Source organism: Erpetoichthys calabaricus, chromosome 8 (assembly GCF_900747795.2).
Source record: "Erpetoichthys calabaricus chromosome 8, fErpCal1.3, whole genome shotgun sequence".
NCBI lineage: Eukaryota > Metazoa > Chordata > Cladistia > Polypteriformes > Polypteridae > Erpetoichthys > Erpetoichthys calabaricus.
The window spans coordinates 983,307-1,007,671 of NC_041401.2; the positions used below are offsets into that span (position 1 = coordinate 983,307).

The window sequence follows — 24,365 nt, forward strand, 5'->3', positions numbered from 1 at the left end:
TTCTCTCCCAGTGGCCCATCAGATGACTGCATGTTCTCCTTTCTGAACGCTCTGGTCAGGTGCTCACTTCCTGGTTGCTTCAGTAATGGCAGGTCTTCTCCCCATCTGTAGCCTGATGCTCTGAGTGGTGAATGCCAGCCAGTTTGACCCGTCGGTTGTTATTCCAGAGGGCTTTGGGATCATCGCTGCTGGGCTGCACGGGTTTCATTTTTGCTCCTCTCTGCCATTTTTCCTTATCATGGAGCCTGGAGAGGCCTGCAGTTCTTCAGTTGTTTGTGCACTTGGGGGTCCCTCTGCCAGTGTTCCCCTTTTACTGCTACCCCAGTCCTGCTCTCCTCCTCCTCCTCTCTTCTGGAGTGTTCTTTGATCCAGGCCTCGTTCTTGGAGAGACCTTTGGTCAGCATCTGCGGAGGGCTGGCTGAGCGACGTTTGAGGGCGTAACTAAGGGGGCACTTACCTTTTCACACGGGTCATATCAAGTAGCGCTTTCCAAGTGGTGTTCTGTGTGCCCTTTGTCCCAGGTGACATTTTGTGTGACGATCTGAAGCCATTCATTGTGACAAATTGAAAAATGGAGGATATCGGGGAGGGGGGCAGATACTTTTTCACAGCCCCGTGGAAAAATTGCCCGGGTCGAGATGTCACCAGAGTGCGCCCCACTTACCCATCCCGCTTGTCCCCTCTCCCGCAGGTTCGGTAGAAGGAGGGAGGAGAAGGCCAAGATGGAGCCGAAGGTGGCGGTGCTCTCGAAGGCCAAGTCCGACATGCTGAGCGAGGAGGAGCTGGAGAAGATGAAGGAGGAGAGAGAGAGGTGAGGCTCTGATTGGCACACCGGGCGACCAGTCTGAGGCTGGTATGGGTGTCCATTGTGGGACTGGCATGCCGCAGACACTCTGAGCCAGCCAACCCGCGCGCAGCGCCGCGCCGCAGCCAGACAGCGAGTGCAGAAATTAGATTACGTGTGTCCTCGGAGGCTCGGCTCACTCGCTCGCTCGCTCATCTCCAGACGCTTTTACTTAATTAAAAAGCCCGATGGCGGCCCCCCTCGGTGCTGCCTGCGGCACATTGCAGGGTGCGCCTGGGGGTGCCGAGTCCGGAGCGGGGGGTCTCGAGGTGGCTTGGCAGCCTGCCAGCTCGGCCCTGGCATGGAGTGACTGATCCGACTCTCGTTTTCTCTGGGCAGGATCGAGGCCAAGCACCAGGAGCTGAGGGAGAGGCAGGCGAGGGAGAAGACCCCTGGACACGGCGCCCAGCTGCTGCCCGACATGGAGGACGACGAAGCTGATCCCAGCTATGCCCGCATCAACAACTTCAGAGACCGCCCTGGCACTTACAGGGAGCCGTCCCCTCACCTGGCACCTGTGCCCGTCACCTATGCCAGGGTGCCCCCCGCGGAGGGTGATTTTGCAGACAGCTTGTATGCCAAGGTTAACAAGGCCAGAAGCCCACCGTCCCCGCACGCGGACAGGTATGTGGGGGGGGCTGGCGCAGCATAGCCAGGCTCCGCCCCTCTAGGGGGTTGTTCTTGAGCCAAAGTGGGAGGGGCTGGGATGGACTCTTTATAGCGCCTTACTGGCCGTTTCCTCTGTCATCTCAGTTTATCTCTCGGGGGTGTGTGCCAGGATGCCACCTTTGACCCGAGGGGGCCTTGATTGACAGCGGCGCCCTGGCATTTCACAGTCCATTTCCAGAATGAAACTATAAATTTGGCGAGTGAGAGGCGCACTTCGTCTGCGATTTATGAAGCACTTAAGCTTTGCTGAGCCGACTTTTTCCTAGCGGGGGGAGCGGGGTGGGCCGGCGGGGTGAGAGTGCGCGGCGCACTTTATTTTGCCGCGTGATTTCTAATTAAACATTGATAGTGTTATTCGTTTGGGCCGCGTGCTGAGTGCTCAATCACACTGGCAGCTCTAATTATGTGCCTGGGATTAGCTAATGGATTTTCCCAGTGACACTCTCTGCAGTGCACCCTGCCGCAGCCGTCACGCTCGCTCTCGCCCGCCCGCTTGCCCACCGGGGTCCCGTTAGAGCCTGGGGTGGGATACAGACCAGCAACGGGCACCTTCCTGGGAGGGCTCTGCCCCTTGGCACTCCCGGGGGGGGGGGCCACACCTGTCGGTAGGCTCCGCCCCCTCCAGATGCGACGAGCCGGTGGGCGCCGAGCTGAAGAGCCCCTCTGTTTGGCTCTGCCTTTGGGGCAGAATGTGAAGATGAAGAAAGCGTGACAAGCAATGAAGTAAGTGCCTTGTGTCTGGCGGGCCGCTCAATGGCCCCCTTTGTTAGGAGCCGCTGCCACATTCCCCCTCCTCGTCGAGATCACAGTGAATCCCATCCGGTGCCAAGGTGGTGCCCAGCTCTCGCACTCACGCCAGTCTTTCTCTTGTGTTCCTAGCAGCAGCAACGACCGGATCCAGCAGCTCAGGATGGAGTACCATCAAGCCCGGAGGGAGGGCACCATGCCCAGCTACGAGGAGCTGGAGGTCCGCCGGAGGGGTCTGGACTACGAGCAGCACCGGGTGAGCCCGCTAGTGTGTGCCCCTTGACCTGCGTGTTTGTGCAGGGTGGCATGTCAGACTGTGAGTGCGTGCCAGCCAACTGTAAGAGCCGCGAGGGGTCAAAGGTTCACGGTGTGCCAGCGCCCCTCCACTGGGTGACCTTGAATGTCTCAAGACAACAAGACTGGGCACTGTGCCTTCCTCTGCTCTGCCTGACCCCATAAAGCTTTCACGGCTCTCTTCCTGGTGGGGGTCCGGCCTGCTAAATGAGCCGTCAAGCGACTGATGCGTCTAATGTGTGGTGGCAGAGCGGCCGAGGGGGTCCCACTCCACCACTAATCCCTTTAGGAGCGGCCGGGGGGCTTGGATTCTCTAATCCTCTGTAATTGGCCAGAAATCCCCTCTGTTATTTAAAGTCGTCTTTGAAGGAATGCAGGGGGCCGCCAGATAAGCCCACGCCCACCTGGCAGCCCCCGCGCTCGGCTCGCTGGAGTATAGTGCCTTTGATTTCACTTTTCAGTAAGCGGCTCAGGGGGGCACAGCCGATTAACTGATTAGGAGGACTTTGAAGAGGTGCCCGCCGACACTAGGGGGTGCTGCGCCAGTGAATGAGGTGCACTTGCCTGGCGCGCTGCTGGCTGTTTTTCTTTTTATCGCCGGACCCCTCGTCTGCAGCCCCCCCCCCCCCCCCCCCGACCTAGATTGTGGCGCCGAGTGGCAGATTTCATTTGTAAATCCTATCAGATGCAGTTATTTGTGTAAATGTTTTCATTTGCAGGCGGGCGCGCGGACTGCAGCCTTTAATAACTTCATCGGCGGCCTACCCAATCTGGAATGAAATCTCGCCGCTCCGCCATGGCAGAATATTAATTGTGAGCCGCGCTGCGGGCCGAGTGCAAACCGAGGGAGAGCAGGAGCCCGCTGGCACCCGGCTGCCCGTCGTGGAAGGGCCAATGGAATCCACCGGGCGCGTGGGGGCGGCCTGCAGCCCCTTCTCTTCATGGAGTGGTGGCAGCATGTGGGCACCAAGTGGGGGGCACCTCGCCCGTCGCTCTGATTGCCTGCAGGGCCTCTCCTTGAAAGCAGAGGGCCGCTCGTGAGAATCAATGGAACGTAATTAAGGCAAATTGTGCAAATGAAAGGGAGCCGATGGCGCTTCTAATTGCTGCCAATTTGCTATCGGCTGGCAGCGGGAGATCCTTTCAGAGCCTCAATGCCGCCGTATTATGGAAATTGATGGATCTCGAAACGGGCGCTAATTACTGCCGTGCGAGTCGAAAGCTGCCACGTCTGCCGCCTTGTGCAGCGCGTGACGTGGGCAGGAGGGTGCCATTCTCCGCCCGGGGCACAGTGCACGTCTGGCTGTGCGGGCGCCGCATGCCTGGGGCTCTGTGGGCATAATGAGCTCAGGTGTCTCGCCCCACCACTGTTTGCGCTGGGGTTGGGCCGCGTTTTTGCCTCTGGGGTGCCCGCTTGGCACTTAGCAATGTCTTTTGTATTTCAGGTGGCAGGCAGAGGCCACGATGGCCACTTAGCAGTGCCCCCCTATGAAGAAAGACAGTATGCGTCCTTGCCCAGGTAGGTAGTCATGTGGCAGTGCCAGCTGTCCAGACTGCGTCTGTCATTCGTTGCCCTCTGCGTGGCATGTTGTTGTCTCCAGTTTGAAGGAGCAGTGGCTGATGGGATAGGAGCCCCCAGCACTGGAGGAATGTGGCACCTCGGCCTGTGCCAGTGCCCATGTTGCTCTCAGCTGAGACGCGGATCGAGTTCTGGATGCTTGGCATTCCCACGACAGCTGAAGCAACACGGCGCTGGCCTGGACGTGCACAGGGTGGTCCTCACTGTACCCGCTACCTTTGCTTTCTGGGACCCCCGTCCGCGTTCTGACCTTGACCTTTGGTGTTTTGTCTCTCCTGCAGGCGTGGGGTCCTGGACCCCAACGAGTTCCCCAAGTACCAGCGGGCTGCATATGGCGAGCGTGATGTGCCCCCCTTCCCGGGTGCTCAGCCGGTGTTCCCCGTCTACCCAGGGAGGGGCAGCCACCTGATGGCTTCTGATCGCCGGGCGCTGGCCCCCCAGCAAAGGGACATGGGCCACTATGCCACGGCTCCCTCCAGGGGGCCCTTCCGGCAGGATGTGCCCCCATCTCCCCCACTGCCACAGAGGACCCCTCACTATGACAGCCTGGGCAGGGCGCCCTACCTGGGGCCTGCCAAGGAGGTGTACAGCTATGGAGACCCCCGCAGCCAGGACCCCCGGCAGAAGAACTCCATGACTGCAGCGGTGTAGTTGGAGGGCGCCCCCTGGGGGCAGAAACTGAGAAGAGGTGTGCTGGGCCCACGTGGCGGGGTGACTCGGATGGTACGAAGCGGGCAGAGCTGAAGGAACAAAGCGTCGCCTTTTCTGCGGTGCCACCCTGCCTTCCTTTTTATTCTTCTTGTATTTTTTATCCCGTTTTGCATTAAATCCTTGGAGACTCCGCCTGCCTGTCGTTTGTGTGTGAATGAGAGGGCGACCTGAGGTGGCACACGGCGCTGTGGGCGATGAGCGCGGGCACCATTTGAGCCTCGTCACGCGCCCCCTTTGTAACGTCCTAAGCGGCGGGTGTCGGATTGCACAGCAGGAGCTACTTTGGGAAAGGCCGGGACACCCGATCTGGCGAGGCTGAAAGATAAGGCCGGACCCCCAGGGCAGACCTCCCCTGCTCGCTTGGTGGGCTGCTGGAGCTCGGCACTGACTGGCACCCAGCCGGCTGGCACTGGTCCTGTCCGAGCAGACCACCCCAGGTCCCTGTTTTGTCATGTATAGCGCCTTCTGATGACATGGGGGGGGGGGGGGTTATGGGGGGTCCCCTTCCATGTAAACTCTGAATGACCCCGGGGGTCCATTCATTCATTGATTTTTACATCCCACTGGGGTCTTCTCACTCGCTGGTCACCTCACAATGACCTGGGGGGGGGGCTCCCCAAATTGTATTTATATGGCGGCCCTTCCTTCTGTCTGCTGCAAAAGAGTCGGATGGGGGGGGGCCCAACTGATTTATTTATATAGCGCCATCTGCTCCTCATGACCCCTGTGCCCCCACTTGGTGCCTCAGGGGGTTTCATTGGTTATATAGCGCCTCTCTTCTCACCCCCGCCTGCTGGTGCCCTCGCTGCTCATTTATTTATTTATATGGCGCCTCTTTGCCCATCTGCTTCTAATGAGCCCCAGGTGCCCGTTTATTTCCTTTGCTCCCCAGGGAGCTGACTTATGGATTCTTGAATTGTTCTGCTGCCCCTTTGCCAACCTGCACCCCATGAGGTGCCCGCTCCTGATAGGCAGTGTGCCCCATTTCTCATTTATTCCTGTTTTTGACATGTCTTGTACCATCTGAGGTGGGCACCCTGAGTATCATTGACTGATTTTATTTGTATGGCGTCTCTTCCCACATTTGGCCACCTTACACCCTTTGCCCACTCCTGATGTGTTGGGTGCCACTGGTCACCTTACAGCTGCTGGCCACTGGTTCCTTATATAGTGCCCCTTTCCTTTGTGGCTCCCATTTACTTGTATGGAGTCCCTTTGCCCAGCTTCACCTAATGAGGTGCCCGCTCCTGTAGCCTGGCACCCCAGCTTCCCTTCTTTTGTTTTTTTTTCACCTGCCCCCTGAGATGGTCACTCCTGATGTGCCAGGTGCCCTCCGTTTTCTCCTCTATCGGGGGCTACTACCCCCCTGAGACTTTGGGGTCCCCCAGGAGAGGCAGATCATGCAGCCCACCAGTGCAATCCTATTTGCCAGCCCATCTGCCAGGGGGCTCTTAGTGGCATCGATTTCCGTGGCTCAGTAAGCCGCTGAGCTCTTTAACACTTTAAAGCCCTCTAAGCTGCTCTTCTGTTTTTAAGCTTTTGTTTCTCGGGCACAGGGGGCTTTGCTGCTCACTTGAGCCACTCAGGCTTGACAAGTCGCCCGCATGCGTCACCCCTGAGCAGCGATTACTGGCTGCCTGGCACCCACGTCAGCAGGCACGTGGGAGAGCGCCTGGGCGTGTTCAGGTGCCCCCCTGTGCCCGGCTCTTTCCCACCGGCCCCTCATAAAGGGGTCCTTGGTGATTAGTGAGTGACATGAGACACCTTGTGACTTTGATTTGCTGGTGGCACACAAGCACGCCACACGCTTGACACTATAGCGCCTTTCGTGGTGCATGAGGGGTGAGAGCGTGTGTGCCGACTGACTGGCAGGCGCTTATGAATATGGAGGAGCCGTCTGTGCGACACTCGGCGTCTGTGGTGGCACAGATTCTCTTCTCGCACCAGCTGACCTTCCATGAAAGAAAGAACAAGACAGACAGCCAGATGGGCATCGGACAACACTCGAGCTGACCACCCGGCATACGTGCACCGCTGCCTGGGCACATGCCAATGTGTAGCGCGTGGCAGAGGCGGGCGGCTTAGCGCAAGGGGAGCTAATCCTCCTCCGCTCCTGTACTTAAAGCTAAGAAAAGGGACCCAGCTGGATGGGGACTGGACACTCGGCCACCCTGTGACGGGGCTGCGGGCTCAGGGGGCACTCGGCCCCATCAGACAGGTCAGGAGTCCCCTAACTTTAACCTTCATGCCAATCGGAGTCGCTGTGGACTTCATAAAGCCCTCTCCTTGAACCCGATGCCCGCACCCAGCATCTCGGAGATGGTGCAGCGCTGCTTTCCTCGCCAGTCTGTCGCGTGTCTGGCAGCGTGATGGGAGAATTCATGAATATTAAGGAGATAATCGGGGGGTCCTCCTGGGACCTGAGAAGGCTCGGCGCATGCAGCGTAGGCCGGCCCCATGCCTGGCATTGTGCCACGTGCCCCCGCTGCATTCCCAAACTCCTTGGAGATGTGTCCCGGCAACTGCGCGTCCTCGCCGTCTCATCCCAAGACCCCGCTCCGGCGTGACGCCCTGCCAATTACCCGCTACTCCGAGACCCTCCAAGGGCCTGCTGGGCCGAAGTGGCCACCTGCCTTCTACTAGCGCGTCGGGTCCGGCAGCCTCCACAGGTTGGAGTTGACCTTGCTGACCCCTGTGGTGACCTGCAGCGCCACCAACAGGCCAAGCGAGTGACAAGCTGTGTGCTTGATGGCCTGGGCAGTTACAGCTGTGCCGCCACATCAGACAGACAGACATATAGCGCCTTTCATACCACATAGGGAGAGAAGAGCGTGAGAGGCGCCAAATAGTCGACTTTGAAGCTGAAATGTCAACAGCCTTCCAGAAGAATCTGCTGAGGCGCTGGGACGGCGGGGCTCCCAGCTACACAACTGGGTGACAAATGGGCTGAGTGGCCTCCTCTCGTTTGTCACATTTCTTACGCTTCACTTGTCCTAAGAAGGAAATTTACCAAAAAATGTGGAGCTCTGGAGCAGTGCCAGTGTTGCCTTGCATGTCTGATGCTGCCAGACGTCTGTGGCCTGCACGTGACTGACCGTCTCACCCTGGTGCCCTCTTGACTTTGGGTGGCAGTGAAGCTCAATGTCGGATCACATGAGGTGGCAGAACCCACAGCTTGGCATCAGATCCTGACACATCTTGCTCTCCTGCCACTTTGCCTCCTCCCTTGTACCACCCTGTAGTCTGACCCGGGCATATTCCACATTCCGGGTGGCTTTCTGCTTGGCACCCTTAGCTCTTTGAGGTCTGATCTGCTCAGATTTCTGTAGCCCATCTCTTTATGCCTGGCAGTCTGATTTCCTGCCTGCCAGATCTCTGCCACCTGATGCCCTGTCAGCCCCTAGTGCGTGATTCTGCAGGTGTGACCACCTGTGGTGCCCTGCACTCTGTTACCTAATGTTGATGCCCCCTTTTATGCCACCCTGCCTGGGGTCTGAGCTGACAACGATGGCCTGGCGTTTCTGGTGGCAGTGCCCAGCAGCTCAGCGCTTCACTTGAGGCCTTCTCCTGGGCAGTCCCAGTCCACCATCTTGATCCTGCTGCCTCTCCACGTCCCTCCCGCTCTCATTCTGTGCCCACAGACCCCCAGAAGCCCCTGAGCCGTGCCACCAGCCTGTTTGCACAGATGTGTTTTGACGGCGCCCATCTGTTCCTCAGTCTCCGCGGTCAGCCGCCAGGCCGGCGGTGTGGAGTGGTCCGCCTGGGAGCGCCGACTCGGCCCGAGTTTTTTGCGGCTTCGCCGAGGGTCAGGCCCACGGAGGCCCCTGAAGGAGCGGCCAATTACGGCGTCACACCTGTGATTAATCTGCCGTCATCCCCGAGAAAACACTTTCAACTGGTGTCATTCAACAGGTGGCAGGGGCAGACAGATCGGCGCTAATTACCCCCGAGTGGCCGGCGCCTGTCAGGAGGATAGGAAAAATGCCGCTTGATGGCTGCCGCTGCGTGGAGGAGAGCAGCGAGCTGGAGAGGCGGGCCGAGCTCACCGTCTCTTCTGGGGTGGGCCCGGGGGACCGTAAGCGAGCAGCGTGGTGACGGTGACGCGACTGCACACAGCACATGGCACCTCGCCGGGCCTGAACAACATGAAGAGACAATGTGGGGGGTTTGTGCACGAATGTCCTGCCGACTACGCCGTATGACGAGGCCCCAATAAAGGCGAGCCTGGACACGGTGAGGTGACCACGCAGTCCCCTGAGCCTCCATTGCATAAGACATGGGCACCAAAGGGCGCTACCCAACCCGGCGACTTTGCCCTCTTGGCCTTGTGAGCTCTTGAACGAAGTCCGGTCAGGGCAGCAGATCTCTAGACGTGGACCCCCACTAGCCAGCAGAACACATCGGTGAAGGGGACAGGGGTGACAGGCTGACCAAACGAGTAACAGGGCCACAGCAATGGAGCCTTGGTGGTCATGTCCTGTGGCACAGCCGTTAATGCCAAGGAGAAAGGCGCTATATAGGCCTGTTTGAGCTGCCCACCAGCTGACCACAGGCCACCATCAGCTTTGCTTGGCCTCTTCTCTGAAGATCTCAATCTGTGGTGACTTGCCATGCCAAGGGAGGCGGAGGGGCAGCAGCTGTTTATAGTGCCACACATGCACTAGAAATTACGAGTCCGTCGAGCGAGATGAATTCACACGGTTTATATGGCGCCTCACACCCCCGAGCGCCACCCGTGTCCACACCTCAGCCCATCTTGGAGGACAAAGAAAGAAAGAAAAAGAAAGAAAATCGTCATCGCCAGCTTTAATTGATGCCATCTCGCTAATAAGCAAATAAAAGCCGATCTGATCGTTAGCGGTGGGCCGTTAATTAGCCACCGCGCTCGACCGCCTCTGCTGCACTCCAGACGTAATTATAGCCGGCATGCCGTTAACCCATCAGCTGCCAGCCTGCCACGAGCATGCATGCCAGGCGCACCACATCCTGCCCGTATAGCGCCACCGGTCAGCCTTGTGTTCATGCCATCTGCACCCACACAACAAGGAAATGATGGGCATGCATGCCAGTCATGTGACTGGTCAGTCAGAGACCAGCTGATCTCACCACCTCCAGGCTGCCAGCTCACCTGGACTGTGCGACAAGCGAGTGCCACCATTGCTTTCCCTGGCATGATGTCCCCACATTTTCACCTGCAGGAGGTCCCTCCTGTGCCCCCAAGTGACCCGAGCCGGCCGACCTGCAGTGTGAGGCGCGCCACGTGGACGCCCATCGATTGTCTCTTCACTGGCCACTCTCCTTTCTTCTTCATCAAAGCCCTGGCAGCTCATGGAAATGCCAGGCCATGAAAGCCCGCCTGAGGAGGCGCACCTTTGGATACACGGCAGAGGAGCCTCGTGGCTGGCACTTGAATAATTCAGCGGCGGACTCGTTTACCGCCTGCCATCTCCATGAACATCAAAGCCACAGTGGGCCGCACGAGGGGAGTCGCGGTCGCCATCGTCCGAGAGGCGCTGCGTGAATCCAGAGGTGGCCGGTGGGGTGTGGGCCCCCCAAAGCCGAGGCGAAGCACACGCTGGCAGGGCAGGCCACGGGCTCGGCCTTTGATGTGGCCCTGTGGCTCTCCAACCCGCGGCGCGATTACAGGCTCGAGTGGCCACCGTTTTGATCTTCTCGCTAAAGAGCTTCCAGCTGTCCTCATCTGAGGGGAGGAGAAGAGCAGCACCCACCCTGGCATCTATTTATAGCGCTTCTGCGGAGGTGGGCAATGGGCCAGTGCTAACACAGAGGCCGGGGAGCAAGGCGCCATACACCTAGAGGGGCTGCATGGACCTGATGCCAAGGCTTTGAGATGGTGGGCAAGCCAGTTGGTCCACTTCTGTGCCCGCTGACATGTGACAAGCCAGTCGGCCCATCTCTATCCCTCTCAGGGAAGCCAGTGTCACCTGTGCTGGTACAGAGCAGGTTGGCATGCCCATCTCCACTTGGCACAGAGCAGGCCATTTGGTCCATTTCAGGCTGCTTTGTCCATGTCCAGTGTTGTTGGCATAGTGCTGGTTGACTTCTTCATCTCCCTCCCTATCCGCATAGAGCATGGCTTCCCTGTTGGCATGTGCCAGGCCATCTTATTGGCAGGGAGTAGGTCAGCTAGTCAATCTTTGTTCCTGATGGTGTGGAGCAGGTTGGCATATCCATGTCTGTCCACGTCTGCGTGTTTGCCCATCTCTGCCCCCTTTGGTTCATCTCAGCCCCTGTAGGACCATCGCCACTCCTGTTGGTATGTGTGTGTCTGCTGCAGGTTGCCCACTCTGCCACCCTGGGTGTGCCCCCCCCTCCCAGAACCCCATGTTCAGACCCATCATTATCGCCCTGCCAAGGCCTGTCGGTTATTTTTAAAGCGAGGCCTAATTACGCAGCCGGAGTCTGACACGGGAGCGCCCAGAAGCTGCGGGACAAAGCCAGGCTGTCATTACTGGCAGCACCGCTGGCAGCACCGCTGGCACCACCCAGGCGCTCATTACAGAGCGGGCCGCCCGTCTCAGCTCCTTTGATCTCTGATACTCCCTGGCGAGTGTGCAAGGCGCTATATGCAATGGAGAGGGGCTCCCTGCTGCCGCGCCCTCCGCACAATGGCGCGCTCGGCCACTCGGGGGTCTCTACAGAGAATGCGGCGTGTCGCGCTGCCTTCCTTTCATCTGCGCCAAGCCACAAAAAAGCCGTCACGGTGTGATATGAGGGGTTAACGGGGGGCGCGCGATAATAATAATTAGAAACAGGAGGCTCAGGTAGGGGCGTGCACGAGAGGAGCGGACGCGCGTGCCCTGCGTCTTGTGCGCGTCACCCTGGCCGGCCTCTCGGATTGTGGCGCGCGCCCTCGTGCCCCTCTCTTTATTTATTTTTTTTCTCTTTTTGTTTCTTTTTCTTTTTTTTTTTTTCTTTCTCTCCTGCGCTCCTCGTTCTGTTTTTCTTCTCCCCGCCCGCCCGCTCGCTCGATCGCTCGCTCGCTCACAAGAGGAGGGGCGCTCACGGCTCAGGCAGGGGGCGGCGCAAATCGCGGGTGTAATCGGATCGCGGCTTAACGCGCACTTCCATCCACACGCGGCTGAGAAGCGGATCGGAGCGGACGAGCTGGAGGGCCGCGAACACGAAACCCACTTGCCGCGGAGCCGAGCGGCCGGATCGCGCTTGGGATCACAAAAAGGGACCGCTGTCGGTCGGTCGGCCGGCATGAGCTCCTAGCCCCCCCGTCCCTGTACTCCCGAAGACAGATGGCTTCTCGGACCCCGCTGCGGGACACGGGGCACAGACGGACGGGCGGCGCTCACATGGATCTATTGGCCCCGTTATTCGGATTTTTACTGCAGCCTTTCGTGGTCTCCGTGGTGGTGGGACAAGGAGGTAAGGCTCCCCGAGTCCGGGCCGCGGCGCGTCGGGCTTAACGGACGGACTGCGCAGCCCACGCGTCTTCTCTGGGGGGCGCTGCTTTGTCTCGAGACCTCAGCCCGGCGTACCCCCCTACACCCCCCCCCCCAAACTCCCTACCACTCGCACCTTGGGACGGGACACGACGGAGTGCGGAGCGCCACTCCGCCTGGCACGCGCCGCGGCCGAACTTGAGGCAAACTTGAGCGGAGTTGGGGAGAACCGCAGCGGAGCCTTGGCGCCAGGGCGCTCACTCGTCACCCCCCGTGCCCACTTCTGCCAGTGGCATCGCCGGTGCGGCGTGTGTGTTGGCTGTGCGTGGCCGGCGCTGACCGACAGCCCGTCTCCGCTGCGCCGCTACTCGTCGCCGTTTTCTCCCGTTTAGCTCGCCGGCTCCGTGTAACGGTTTGTCCGCGGCGGGCGGGCACGGCTCTCCAGTGCCACACGAGCTGGTTGTCCCCGCGTGAGCTCTTCAGGGGGTCCCCTCGGTCCTCCATCGGGACCACTGCTTGGACGTGGCTTTGGTGGCAGCGACTCCGCACACCTGTTGAGCCTCCAACTTGAGGTGGACCCTCGAGCGTCACGTCCAGCCCTTTTTGGGGGGCTCCCTCCTGGCCGCCCGGGCACCGCGCTTTGTTTGCCGCCGACTTGTTGTTGTCGTCGTGCCCGCCTGTGCCTCTGGGCACGAGTCTCGGGGGTCGCCCGCTGGCCAGCTCTGTCCCGGAGGCTCCTCGTCCTTCCTCTTTCTCCTCTTTCTCTTCTTGAGCGCCGCCTTCTTGTTTTTTTGCCTTCTTGTCGCCCCCCCTTCTCGTGGAACTGCGACGGGCTTTTGTTTCAGCCGAGCGGCCTCTCAGATTTGGGGGTCCTCGCACTCGGCTGTGGTCTGCTCTATTGTTCTCTTGACGGTCCGCTCGGCGGTGTGTTTTTGATCAGCGGACCCCCCTGTTGGCGCAGACGGCGACCTCCCATCGAGACACATTGTATGTTAATGGGGGGGGGGGGGCTGATAAAGCGCCTTACGGGAGCTCGTCACGTGGTGCGTAACAATTCATTTTAGTTCTGTAGAGGGGGGGGGCTAATAAAGCGCCTTACACAGCCAACATCACGTGGTCCGAGTGGGGTGGGGGGTCATAGAGCGCCTTCATGTGACGTGGGGGCTTTACAGTCACATATAGAGCGCCTTGCGGGGTCATTGTCATGTGGCGCAGTGGGGGAGGGGTGTTGGATGTCACTTCCCAAATTTGACAACTCAGCTGCTGTGACGGGGCAGCGGGCCACATGCCACTTGTCAACCAACGAAGGGGCACAACGGGCACCGAGAAAGTAGGGGAGCCCCCCGAAGGCCCAGGTCTTGGCTGTGACCTTCATATTTGAGTCTTCACCACATGTCACCAGAGGGTGGCGCTGCACTCCGCATTGCTGGTGCCCTATTGGGGGGGGTAGGTCTTTATAGCGCCCTGCCTTGTCTGAGGAGGCTTGGAAATGTCCGCTCTGGTGTCTCCATCCTCATGGGCACAGCTGGCACATGAGCTGATGGTGTTGGCCTGCACGGGGCACACAGAGGGCACAAACTCATACTCAAGTGCACACATTCGTGCCACTTACAGTGGTGCCAGCCTGCCATGCAGCCCCTCTTTGTCACACGAGTCAGTTTTTCAGGCATTGAGCTTCCGACTAAGAGGGTCCATGTGAAAGGCGCTATATTGAACGGATGTGCCCATATTCTTGAGTGGCGCCCTCTTGTGGCCCGGGGTGGGGGTGCACCCTCAGCCGCTTGTGATGGCCCACTGGTCGGGTTGGCGTTTGATCCAAGTTGCGCGCCATGCCGTTCAGGTGGGAGCCCAGCACTTCTGTGCCCGCGTCAGTCTGCGGCGGGACCCCCCGCGTGGCCCCTGATGTCCCAAAGATGCAAAGCAGCGGTGCAGGACACACGCTGGGGGCCCTCGCCTGCTGCCCGCTCACCTTCTTGGCCGCCGCCTCTGGAATGCGTCCCGCTGGATTTCGGGGGCTCCGAGAGGATCTGACCCGGGAAGTTCACGTGTCGGATACGAGAGGAATGCGCTTTTGGCCGGCGCTTTAATTGTTTGCAGGCCTCGCCGAGGGGGGCGGGTGTCGCTAGTGGGCTGGCGCTGGAGGGCCGCCCGCCGTCTTCCTGGTCGCCGTTCCTAACCCTGGGCTTGCCTTGCAGGTACGCCATGTGGTGGTAGGCTGAATGCCAGGGACGCCGGGTACATCACGTCGCCAGGGTACCCGCACGAGTACCCGCCCCACCAGCGCTGTGAGTGGGTCATCACGGCGCCCGAAGCCTCCCAGCGCATCGTCCTGAACTTCAACCCGCACTTTGAGCTCGAGAAGCTGGACTGCAGGTAGGATACGCGCCACTGACCTCGGGGGGGTGGCGAGGGCACCAGAGCGGGGGGCAGTGGGGGGCATCAGTGGCGAGTCTGCTAAGGCAGGGGAATGCTAGGTGGGGGGGGGGGGTTACACAATTCTGGAAACATGCGCACTTAGAAAAGCTGTTACCATGGAAACCAGTGGTTAGTGTAGCCGCGCTCTTGCAGAGGTCGGGGTGACGACTCCGTCACTCGGGGGGCTGCTGGTGGGATGGCAGCTCAGATGCTTTACAAGCTCTAGGGGGCACCGTGTGACCCTTATATTGGAGCAGAGCCCACTGCAGCCCCCCCTTAGACTCACCACCCTCACCCATCAGGGCATCAAAGCTGGGGAGCTCACCCAAGACTAACAGCAGGGGGCACCGAGAGCCTGACGGGTGCTTGACCTCTGACCTTCAGGGCAGGTGTTCACCGGACCCCCTAGTCACGCTCACCTGATGAGCCCCTCCTCCTCTTCACAGATACGACTACATCGAGATTCGAGATGGCGAAAACGAGTCGACGGAGCTCCTGGGGAAGCACTGCAACAACATCGCCCCGGCGTCCATCACCTCCTCGGGGCCCGCCATTTACATCAAGTTTGTGTCGGACTACGCCCACCAGGGGGCGGGCTTCTCGCTGCGCTACGAGATCCAGAAGACAGGTCAGTGCCGGGGGCGGGGCTATGGTGGGGCGGGGCCACACCCACTTTGTCTTGAGGCGCAAAGAGAGGCATTGGGTGCAAGGGGGGCACAAGGGGGTGTGCAGAAATGAATACATGTGTATGCCTGTGTGTGTGCCAGGCCAGCTGTTGGGCACCTGGGAGTTTCGTTTTCTCGCCCGCCCCTTTGCTCCTCCTCCCGACTCCCCTCACGTCCCGCGTCCTGGTGGGCTCTGAGGTCCGCCCGCTCACTCTACGGCTCTCCTCGTTCGCAGGTTCGGACTGTTCCAGAAACTTTACGAGTCTGAACGGCGTCATTGAGTCACCCGGGTTCCCCGACAAGTACCCCCACAACCTGGAGTGCCTCTTCATCATCGTGGTGCCCCCCAAGATGGAGGTCTCCCTGAAGTTCACCACCTTCGACCTGGAGAACGACCCCCTGCAGATCGGCGAGGGCGACTGCAAGTACGACTGGCTGGAGGTCTGGGACGGCCTGCCTCAGGGTGAGTGGGCACCGCCGGGCTGCACCCCCAAGCCGACCCCTCCTCTGCCACGGCCCCTCACCTGTCATTCTCTCCCCAGTGGGCCCTCTGATTGGCCGATACTGCGGAGTCAAGATGCCCCCAGAGTTCCAGTCATCGACGGGCGTGCTGTCCCTGTCCTTCCACACTGACATGGCGGTGGCCAAGGACGGCTTCTCAGCCCGCTACAGCATGACAGCGAGGGAGGTGACAGATTGTGAGTAGCTGCCAACCGGCCGCCCTCCAGGTGCCACCGCCGTGCCCGCAGGTCTCACTGGGGTCCTCTCCATTTGCTTTTAGCTTTCCACTGCAGCAGCCCCTTTGGCATCGAGTCAGGGAAGATTACGGATGAGCAGATCACGTCGTCCACCTCCTTCTATGACAACCGCTGGCTGCCACAGTTTGGGCGTCTCAACAACGACAACAATGCCTGGACGCCCAACGAGGACACGAACCGGGAGTACATCCAGGTACCCGCGGGGCCGGCCGGGCAGCCCACTCCGCCTGGCGAACGGCTTGGCGCTAATGCTCCACTCTTGCCCACAGGTGGACCTGCTCTTCCTCAGGGTGCTCACGGGCATCGCCACCCAGGGTGCCATCTCCAAGGAGACGGGCAATGTCTACTACGTCACCTCCTTCAAGCTGGAGGTCAGCACCAATGGGGAGGACTGGATGATGTACCGCCATGGCAAGAACCACAAGGTACCCGTGTGTGTGTGTGTGTGTGTGTGTGTGTGTGCGGGGCTGCACCGCGCCCATCGTGTCACGTGCATTGAGCCCTGGTAGCCCATTGCTACTGCGGCGCTCGACTGGAAGTGCTGACATGGCACAAACGGAGGCTTTCGGTGATTTGTGACTGACAGGCACGTTGGGATGCAGGCTGTGCACTCGGCAAGGAGCTGGCGCTCCTCTCCAGAACCGGCGGGCATCAGAGACCCCAGCGGGGTGCCATTGGGTATTGTGACTGTGACAACTGACGCCATTCCTGTACTTGTCACATCCTCTGAAGCCCAGCCGTGTCACCGGGCATCGCCTGGCCTTATAAAGCAGTGCGCCAGGCCTGTCCGTTTCCAGAGCTCAGAGAGGCAGACCTGGCACCGTGCCAGCTGGAACCTGCCTTGACTGCCAATGTCTTTGGTGAGGCGGGTAATCCATGTTCTCAGGTGTGGGGGAGGGGTATTAAGAGCTGTTAACGGAGGAGCCCCTCCCCCCGGGTCATGTGAGCAGGTCAGGCTGGACAAAATGCTGCCACCGCGGGCCGCAGAGTTGGCCGTCTGCCACAGTCAGGCGGTTATCAGACTGGCCAACTTCCTCTAGTGCTGACCGCTCGCCCGCCGTCATTGAACACCTCGGGCTGCCAAAAGTGGCACTAGGACAGAGGGCGGCATTCTGGGATATTCAGGGGGTGCCTGTTTTTCAGTTCCACTCTCACATGTGGCGCCCAGTGTGTACTGTGCCCATACCAGAGGGAGAGTCCTTGGCACCATGTGCAATCTCGGGGTGCATCCTGTCATGTAGTGGGGCATCTGTTTGTGGGCTAGCGGGACCGTCCCCCCAGGGTCACATTGGATTTTTAAAAGTCACACGGATCGATGGGGACGGCGAGGAAGCAGCTGCACCACAAACGTCCCGCCGGCCCCGCAGCTCCAGGTGTGGCCAGCTGGTGTGTGTCATCGGACACCCGCCGTCTGGCCTGCCCACTCTCCAGGGGCGCTCGTCAGGGCGGAAATTCCCGGGGTCAGGAAGGGAGGCAGCTGAGGCGCTTCCTCACACCGAGGTCTGGCCGCACGTAACCCGCCGCTCTGTTTTCTTTGCTAGGTGTTCCACGCCAACACAGATCCCACTGAGGTGGTCCTCAACCGCATCCCCCAGGCTGTCCTGGCACGCTTTGTGAGGATCAGACCCCAGGCATGGCACAAAGGCATCGCCCTGCGCTTCGAGCTCTACGGCTGTCAGATCACCGGTATGCCACTGCCAGGCTGTACCTTACAGAGGAGGGGGCGGGCAGAGCCTTGGCACCGAGCCCCCCCCACCTTCTCCTGTCTCTCATGCTCATCTCCTCTCCCCCTCAGATGCCCCGTGCTCTGAAATGCAGGGCATGCTGTCCGGTCTCATCCCCGACTCCCGGATCACGTCGTCCTCGGCCTGGGATATCCACTGGTCTCCGGGGTTCACTCGGCTGGTGGCCAGTCGCTCCGGCTGGTTCCCCGAGAAGCCACACCCACTGCCAGGAGAGGAGTGGCTACAGGTGGACCTGGGGGTGCCCAAGATGGTTAAGGGGGTGATCATCCAGGGTGCCCGCGGAGTGTCAGTCAATCCAGGCAGCACTGCAGCCGAGAACCGCGCCTTCATCAGGAAGTTCCGCGTTGCCCACAGCATGAATGGCATCGACTGGGCATTCATCACTGATACAAAACTCATGCAGCCTAAGGTGAGGAGTGTGCCCGTGGGTAAAGAGTGCGGCATGCCAGGGGCAACTGTCCAGTTCTGAATGTAACCAGTGGCCTTCTCTGCAGGTCTTTGAAGGGAATGTCCACTACGACACCCCAGAGATTCGACGATTTGACGCCACGCCCGCGCAGTACGTCCGGATCTACCCGGAGCGATGGTCACCTGCGGGCATTGGCATGCGGCTGGAGATCCTGGGCTGCGACTTGCTGGGTGAGTAAGGGTGTGTGCATACGTGTGATTGTGTGTGTGAGAGAGTGCTGAGATTCACTCTGGGGGGCTCGGACCCTGTGAGCCCCACACCTCTGCTTAGTCATGCGGGTCTCATCGCTTTGATTTGCCCATATGAAGCACACCCTGGGTGCCACAGCATTCTGATTTGTTACCACATGTCATAATCTTCTGCCATAGACCTGTGGATCGACCCCCTTGGTTTGACCTGGATTACAACCCCCCCACAACAGCCCACCCTGCGCCTGTGGACCACAGCAGTCTGAGTTGACATTCTGAGCCACACGTTCTGCCGTTCTGTCTTGGCCCTTTTGGCCACACCCCTTAATTTGACTGTGAGCTCCACCCCTGCATTTTGAATCTGGTGGCCACACCCCTTAATTTGACTGTGAGCTCCACCCCTGCATTTTGAATCTGGTGGCCACACCCCTTATTTTCTACCCCTCGGTCTTAGCCCTGTTGACCACACCCCCTCAATCTGACTCAATGAGCCCTGTTCCTCCATCATGCCCTCTGTGCCTCTTGGTTGGGCAGCCGAGTGACTGCGCAGTGCCACGGGCACCGCTGACAGAGCCGTCCTAATCATTTCTAAAGGTCAAACATTTTCTTTGTGACAAGCGCTGACCTTTAAATAAAATCTGAAAAGTTCAGGTTCTACCAGGTGGTGTGTCATTTGCAGCCATACTCTTGCCAGGTTAATTGCTGAGGTCTGGTGCAGTGCCCGCTTGGGGTGGTGTGGCCAGAATTCAGCAAAGTATGCCACCTGTAGTCTGTTCAGGCCAATGCCAGGCGCCCTCTGTGTAGTACTCACCGTGTGGCAGATGATTTTAGGGTGAAGGCACAGTGTGGTTAGTTACGCAAGGGCCTGGCATGGTGAGATCAGCACTGGGAAATTTCCACTCGTCATGCCGAGACGAGGCCAACGCCGGCACCCGCGCCCGCTTTCTGGCTTCTGGGGAAACACATCTGCTTTACAGGGAACATCTGGAATGCAGACGGCAGCCGCGGCGTTTGTGGTTAGGCGGCAGAGCAGGCGCTGCAGGGCCCGAGTCTCAGCTGGCATGTTGGAGCGGGTATGTGTGTGTGTGTGTGTGAGAGTTGCAGCCAAGTGAGGACCTGGTGGGGGGCACAGGTTTGGGTTGGGGGGGTCCCAGTTTGTGTGTCTCTGAACTCGTCTACAGTGAATGGATGTTGAGGTGTGTGTTTATCTGAGTGTAATGGAAGTACAGCCAAGTGAGGACTTGTTCCACTCGTCCAATGCTGGCACCCAGTTGGGGAGGGACAAGAATTTGTCAGTTGGGCTCTGAACTCTCCTACAGTGAGGGTCTGTTGGGTTGTGTGTGTCTGTGTGTAAGACACGGCCAAGTGAGGGCCTGACAGTGTGTATGGGTTTAAGGGGTCTTCAACATGTGTGTCGGAGTGTTGCTGGCCCCCTGGTGATGTTTGTAGATGTATTTGTTTTTGTGGTGGCAGCGTCACTCAGATGGCGTGTGTGACCGATGTGGCCAAGTGAGGGCCAGACTTTCTGTACAGGGCATGGGGGTCCCCAGTGTGTGACTATCAGATCGTGTGTGTGAGCCCCCTACTTCTGACCTCCCGTTTCAGAGACGTCTTCGACCGCAGACACGCTGACCGCCACGCTGCGGCAGGAGGACACAGTTAGCGAGTATCCATGCAACGCTGACCCCGACGGCTGCCCTGTGCCCACCAAGGTGGACACTGGTGAGTTTCTTTGCCATGTCTGCATGTTGTTCAGTGGCCACCTGGGTGGCATCCCTTGTGCCAACAAAATGTTCCTTTTGTGTCCAGAAGTCTTCGACTTCTTTGAAACCTTCAGCTGTGAGTTTGGCACCGCGGAGAAGAACGACCTGTGCGGCTGGACGCACGACCCCTCGTCCAACTTCAACTGGGGCTTCTACCCGCGCAACACTGGCAGTACGCTGGGCACCCGTCTGGGCCAGGACTACATCGTGCCTCTAAATGGTAAGAGACTTGCCTGGTACCTGCGATGCTCCAGCTCCTTTTGTCTATTAGTGGATTGGTGCCCATCAAGCAGGGATGCCCAGTGGCTGGCAGTTTGAAGGTGCACTCTCTGAACCCTGAGCAGGGCATTGAGTTGGCCATCTTTGTGCCCCCTGGACAGCTCCACTTCTTTCCCCTTCAGATGACTTGGGGTGTCTGCTTCAGCTGCCATCCTTGCGTGTTCTTTTGTGCCAATGCCCTGTTTTGCCATATAGCGCCCCCTACCTTTGACTGTTGATTGTTTCCATACCACCAGGGAGTGGCAATTTCCTCCATGTTGAAGCGAGCCCAAAGACCAGCGGGCAGAGTGCCAGGCTGCTGAGCCCTCTGGTGCCGCCTGATGAAGGCCCCCTTTGTGTCGTCTTCTGGTACCAGATGAGGGGCTCCAAAGTGGGCGCACTTCGCTTGTCCCTGAAGAATGCAGGTGAGCAGACCCCGCTGTGGATTGTGAGGGGAGACCAAGGAACAACCTGGAGGGAAGGACGGGCCATCCTGCCGAGATCTCCATTGGCATACCAGGTACAAGTTGGTACGGGCCATACGGATGGCAGGGGGTCTCACCTCAGCCTTGGCACATTCACCACCTGTTGTCTGTCCCTTTGCAGATTGTGTTGGAGGCAGAAATGGGCCTGGCGAGCAAAGGTGACATCGCAGTGGACAGCATCCACCTGTCTGCCCACATCCCACTCAACAAGTGCTCAGGTAGGTGGGACATCGGGGCGCCAGCTAGGGGGAGCACACCAGCCTGGCACTGGCGTCGTGCCCAGTCTCAAGTGTCTTTTCCTTTATCTTTCAGTGCCCCTGATCGCCTTTGTCCCTGAAGGTAAGCCACCATCGCACGCTCCCTGTCCCTTCTTGCCTCTACCCCTCCTCGCTGAGACCCATCCCTGGCACTGCTCTCTTTTGCTGGCACCCTTGTTTGTGGCACGGGGCCTGGCTCGATGGGTGCTACCGTGGTTCTGCATGCTCCACATCCCCCACCCGCCCAGCGGCGGGCAGCACAAACGCCTCTGAATTATGCAGGCTGCACTTGTCGCTCTGGCAACTGCTGCTGGTGCAGAAAGGCGCATCGGTGGTCTTCAATTATTCACGTCGTAAAGGCGCTGGGCGGGGGGGGCAGGCAGCGTGCCTGGAAGTGCCACTCAGATACATAACTGGGGTGTGCCCACTCCTGGCACCAGTGTGCAAAGAGGACGGTCACCTCTGGGTGTGCCACTCCTGCCCCTTCCTTTACCCCTTGGCACCTGTTGCCACTCCTCCTCACTACCTGGGTGCCTCATCTCACCCCTTGCCCCTCATGACTGTTGTGTAGCCCTCCCTCTTGTGCTCTGCCTCTCTCGGTGTGTGCCAGTCCTGCCCTCTTCTTTGCCCACTCATTACTTGTCATTGTCACCATTGCCTCTGATTCCTGCAGTTGGTCCTCTCACTCCTGCCTGCCTCCTGTCACTCCTATGCACGCCAGCCTCCGTGCCCACTCCTCTCCTCCTGCCTGCCTTGTGTCTTTGTCAAGTCCCAGCAGCTCACTGTCTGTCACCTCAGGTGGTGGCACAGCCTAATGCCACAGTGCCGCTCCATGCCCAGATCACTTCTGCTTTGCCAGCCCAGGACGGGTGCATGCAGGGGTGAGCATGTGTGAATGTGTGAGCATCTGCATGGGTGTGCCTGCCAGCTGTGGGGTGTCCATGCATGGCACCCCGGGTGGGCAGCTGGCTGCGTGCATGGCGCCCACGTGAGCACATGCGGGGGGTGGCTGCATGCAGGACGTGTGCGTCCCTACACAAGCCTGTGTTTCTGTGTCTCTCCACCAGGGGGCATCCTTCCCGGAGGGAGTGAGCCCACGGTGGGCTCTGTGGCAGTGCAGCCTGTGCCCAGCTACTGGCTTTACGTGGTGGTCGGGGGAGGGGCTCTCCTCTTGTTGGCCGTCGCCACACTTGCCCTGGCGCTCTACTGTCACCGGTCCCGCTTTGCGGCCAAGAAGAGCCAGCACATTGTCACCTACCAAAGCTACGGCCCATTCCTTAGCAACTCGGCGCCAGCGGTGGAGCCCACCCTGTCCGTGAGGCTGGCAGAGGAGCGGCAGCCCTCGCGCTGCTGAGGAGAGGATGGACATGGAACTGTTGACCAGGCACTGGGGCTGCACTCCTGTGGACACGTGACATTGGGTGGCAAAGAAAGGAGGCTGCCAGCTGCCAAATCTGCCCGGCCCTACGCCATGCCTTCTGGACATGCACGCCCACTGGAATGCTGCTTTCTGCGCCCAAACGAGGGGTACCCTGCTGCCCAGGACTGTAGGATGATCCTGCATTCAATGCAGAAACCCCCGGCTTCCCAGAGCTGTGCCAACTGAGAAGGAGGACCTTTGATTCAGGACTTGGGGGGCATTTGCTCCATGCTCATGTTTACATTATTGTGCCATGTGTGGTCTCTCACATGAAACTGGCCTTAAAGTGACAGCTGTGCCAACGCGCACGTTCTGCTTATCTGCACTCTGCCTTTGCTTGCTGCATCTGTGGGATGGGCACTGCCCTGCATAAACCCCTGAAGCCTTCAGTACTGGCACAGGCAAAGCTGAGGTGGCACCCTGCTTCTGCCCCTAAGTGCTGGTTACCAGTCTGGTCAAAGTGGGCACCTGGCGCAGCGAGTTCCCCCTGTGCACCTCAGCCCCCGTTGCCTTCATCTCGCTGTCTGCAGGGCAGTGCCAAGGGTGCTGTGAATCTCAGGTGCTACTTTGCTGCTGAGGTGGCATCTGTCTGTTTGCGCCGTGCCACTCAGGGTTCGTTTGTGTCTCCGGCTGTGAATGTGGCGCCCCCTGGGATGTCTCGTGTACAGTGCAATAAAGATATTTTTCTAGACCCTTGCTGCTCTTCCCATGTGACTCTAAGCGGGTGATGAGGTCAATGCCCACTTTTGGGGGCACAATTGGGGGGGTGGTGAGGGAGTAGCGGGCATCGGCTCTGCCAAACACTGACGAGGCTCTCTGTCTCTTCCACAGCGCCGGAGGTCGCAGGCGGAGGGGCTCTGACCACAGAAGCCACGACGGACCGAGGTAGGCACCTGGCACCCACCGCCTTTTAGGAAATGGGATGACAGGCAATTTTGCTCCGCCATTTAGCATAGGCTGGCACCCTGACTGCCACCTGGTCACCAAGTGCCCGGTCTCCTCCTCTTCCTCAGGTGAGCTGCGGGCGACTTCCACTGCCGTTCCTGTGACCCACGTGCCCGACAAGGACAAGAACTGGCTGTACACGCTGGACCCCATCCTGGTGACCATCATCGCCATGAGCTCGCTGGGCGTCCTGCTGGGCGCCGTCTGTGCCGGCCTGCTGCTCTACTGCACCTGCTCCTACCACGGCCTGTCCTCGCGCAGCTCCACCACGCTGGAGAACTACAACTTCGAGCTCTACGATGGCATCAAGCACAAGGTGAAGCTCAACCAGCAGCGCTGCTGCTCCGAAGCGTGACCCACCGGCCTGGCGCTGCTCTGGACCCGGGAGCGGGGGGTCGCTTACAGTTGGGAGGGGGCACCACGGGAGCCCACCTCCGGAGCCTTAAGTGAACTCTTGGTGGAGACGAGCCATTGAGAGCGAGCCGCAGAAGCCTTCAGGCGCCAGCCTTGCACTTTTTCTATTGCCAGAGGGCACGTTGCCGTGCTGCGCCCACTCCGTACCCTCGTGGACTCTTTGCCAAGTGCCTTGGAAGCGGAACGTGCCAGTGGGGGCACTGGGCTTTCTGTCTGGGACAGGAGACAGACTTTCCTCGCGCACTGGTCTGACTTTGTAGACTTTGTACAGAAAACATAAAAAAGTTCCTTTTTTATTATTTAATAAACCGTTGACGATGTTAA

General features: G+C 59.4%; 2 protein-coding genes across 4 annotated transcripts in view; both read left to right on the top strand.

The window, feature by feature from the left end:
• Nucleotides 1-4,974, top strand: part of pard3ba (par-3 family cell polarity regulator beta a) — a 46,179-nt gene extending 41,205 nt beyond the window's left edge. Inside the window, exons 20-24 of the mRNA XM_051930450.1 lie at nucleotides 692-811; nucleotides 1,184-1,468; nucleotides 2,393-2,516; nucleotides 4,000-4,073; nucleotides 4,415-4,974. Coding sequence (XP_051786410.1) covers nucleotides 692-811; nucleotides 1,184-1,468; nucleotides 2,393-2,516; nucleotides 4,000-4,073; nucleotides 4,415-4,784 — 973 coding nt within the window. The 3' untranslated portion in view covers nucleotides 4,785-4,974. The remainder of the gene's footprint in view (nucleotides 1-691; nucleotides 812-1,183; nucleotides 1,469-2,392; nucleotides 2,517-3,999; nucleotides 4,074-4,414) is intronic.
• Nucleotides 4,975-11,854: 6,880 nt separating this feature from the next.
• On the top strand, nucleotides 11,855-24,365 carry nrp2a (neuropilin 2a). Of its 3 annotated transcripts, none has more exons than XM_051930972.1 (17): nucleotides 11,863-12,242; nucleotides 14,455-14,632; nucleotides 15,121-15,302; nucleotides 15,575-15,802; nucleotides 15,882-16,037; nucleotides 16,121-16,290; nucleotides 16,367-16,522; nucleotides 17,639-17,783; nucleotides 17,893-18,251; nucleotides 18,337-18,481; nucleotides 20,105-20,221; nucleotides 20,312-20,482; nucleotides 20,778-21,040; nucleotides 21,127-21,223; nucleotides 21,318-21,344; nucleotides 23,514-23,567; nucleotides 23,696-24,365. In XM_051930972.1, the coding sequence occupies exons 1-17, from the start codon at nucleotides 12,113-12,115 to the stop codon at nucleotides 23,980-23,982; spliced, it is 2,865 nt and encodes a 954-aa protein (XP_051786932.1). In that variant the 5' UTR covers nucleotides 11,863-12,112; the 3' UTR covers nucleotides 23,983-24,365. The 3 variants fall into 3 exon arrangements, with proteins under 3 accessions (XP_051786933.1, XP_051786932.1, XP_028661937.2); XM_028806104.2 differs by having other exon boundaries at nucleotides 11,864-12,242; nucleotides 20,309-20,482; XM_051930973.1 differs by lacking the exons at nucleotides 23,514-23,567; nucleotides 23,696-24,365 and adding an exon at nucleotides 22,330-23,373 and having other exon boundaries at nucleotides 11,855-12,242; nucleotides 20,309-20,482.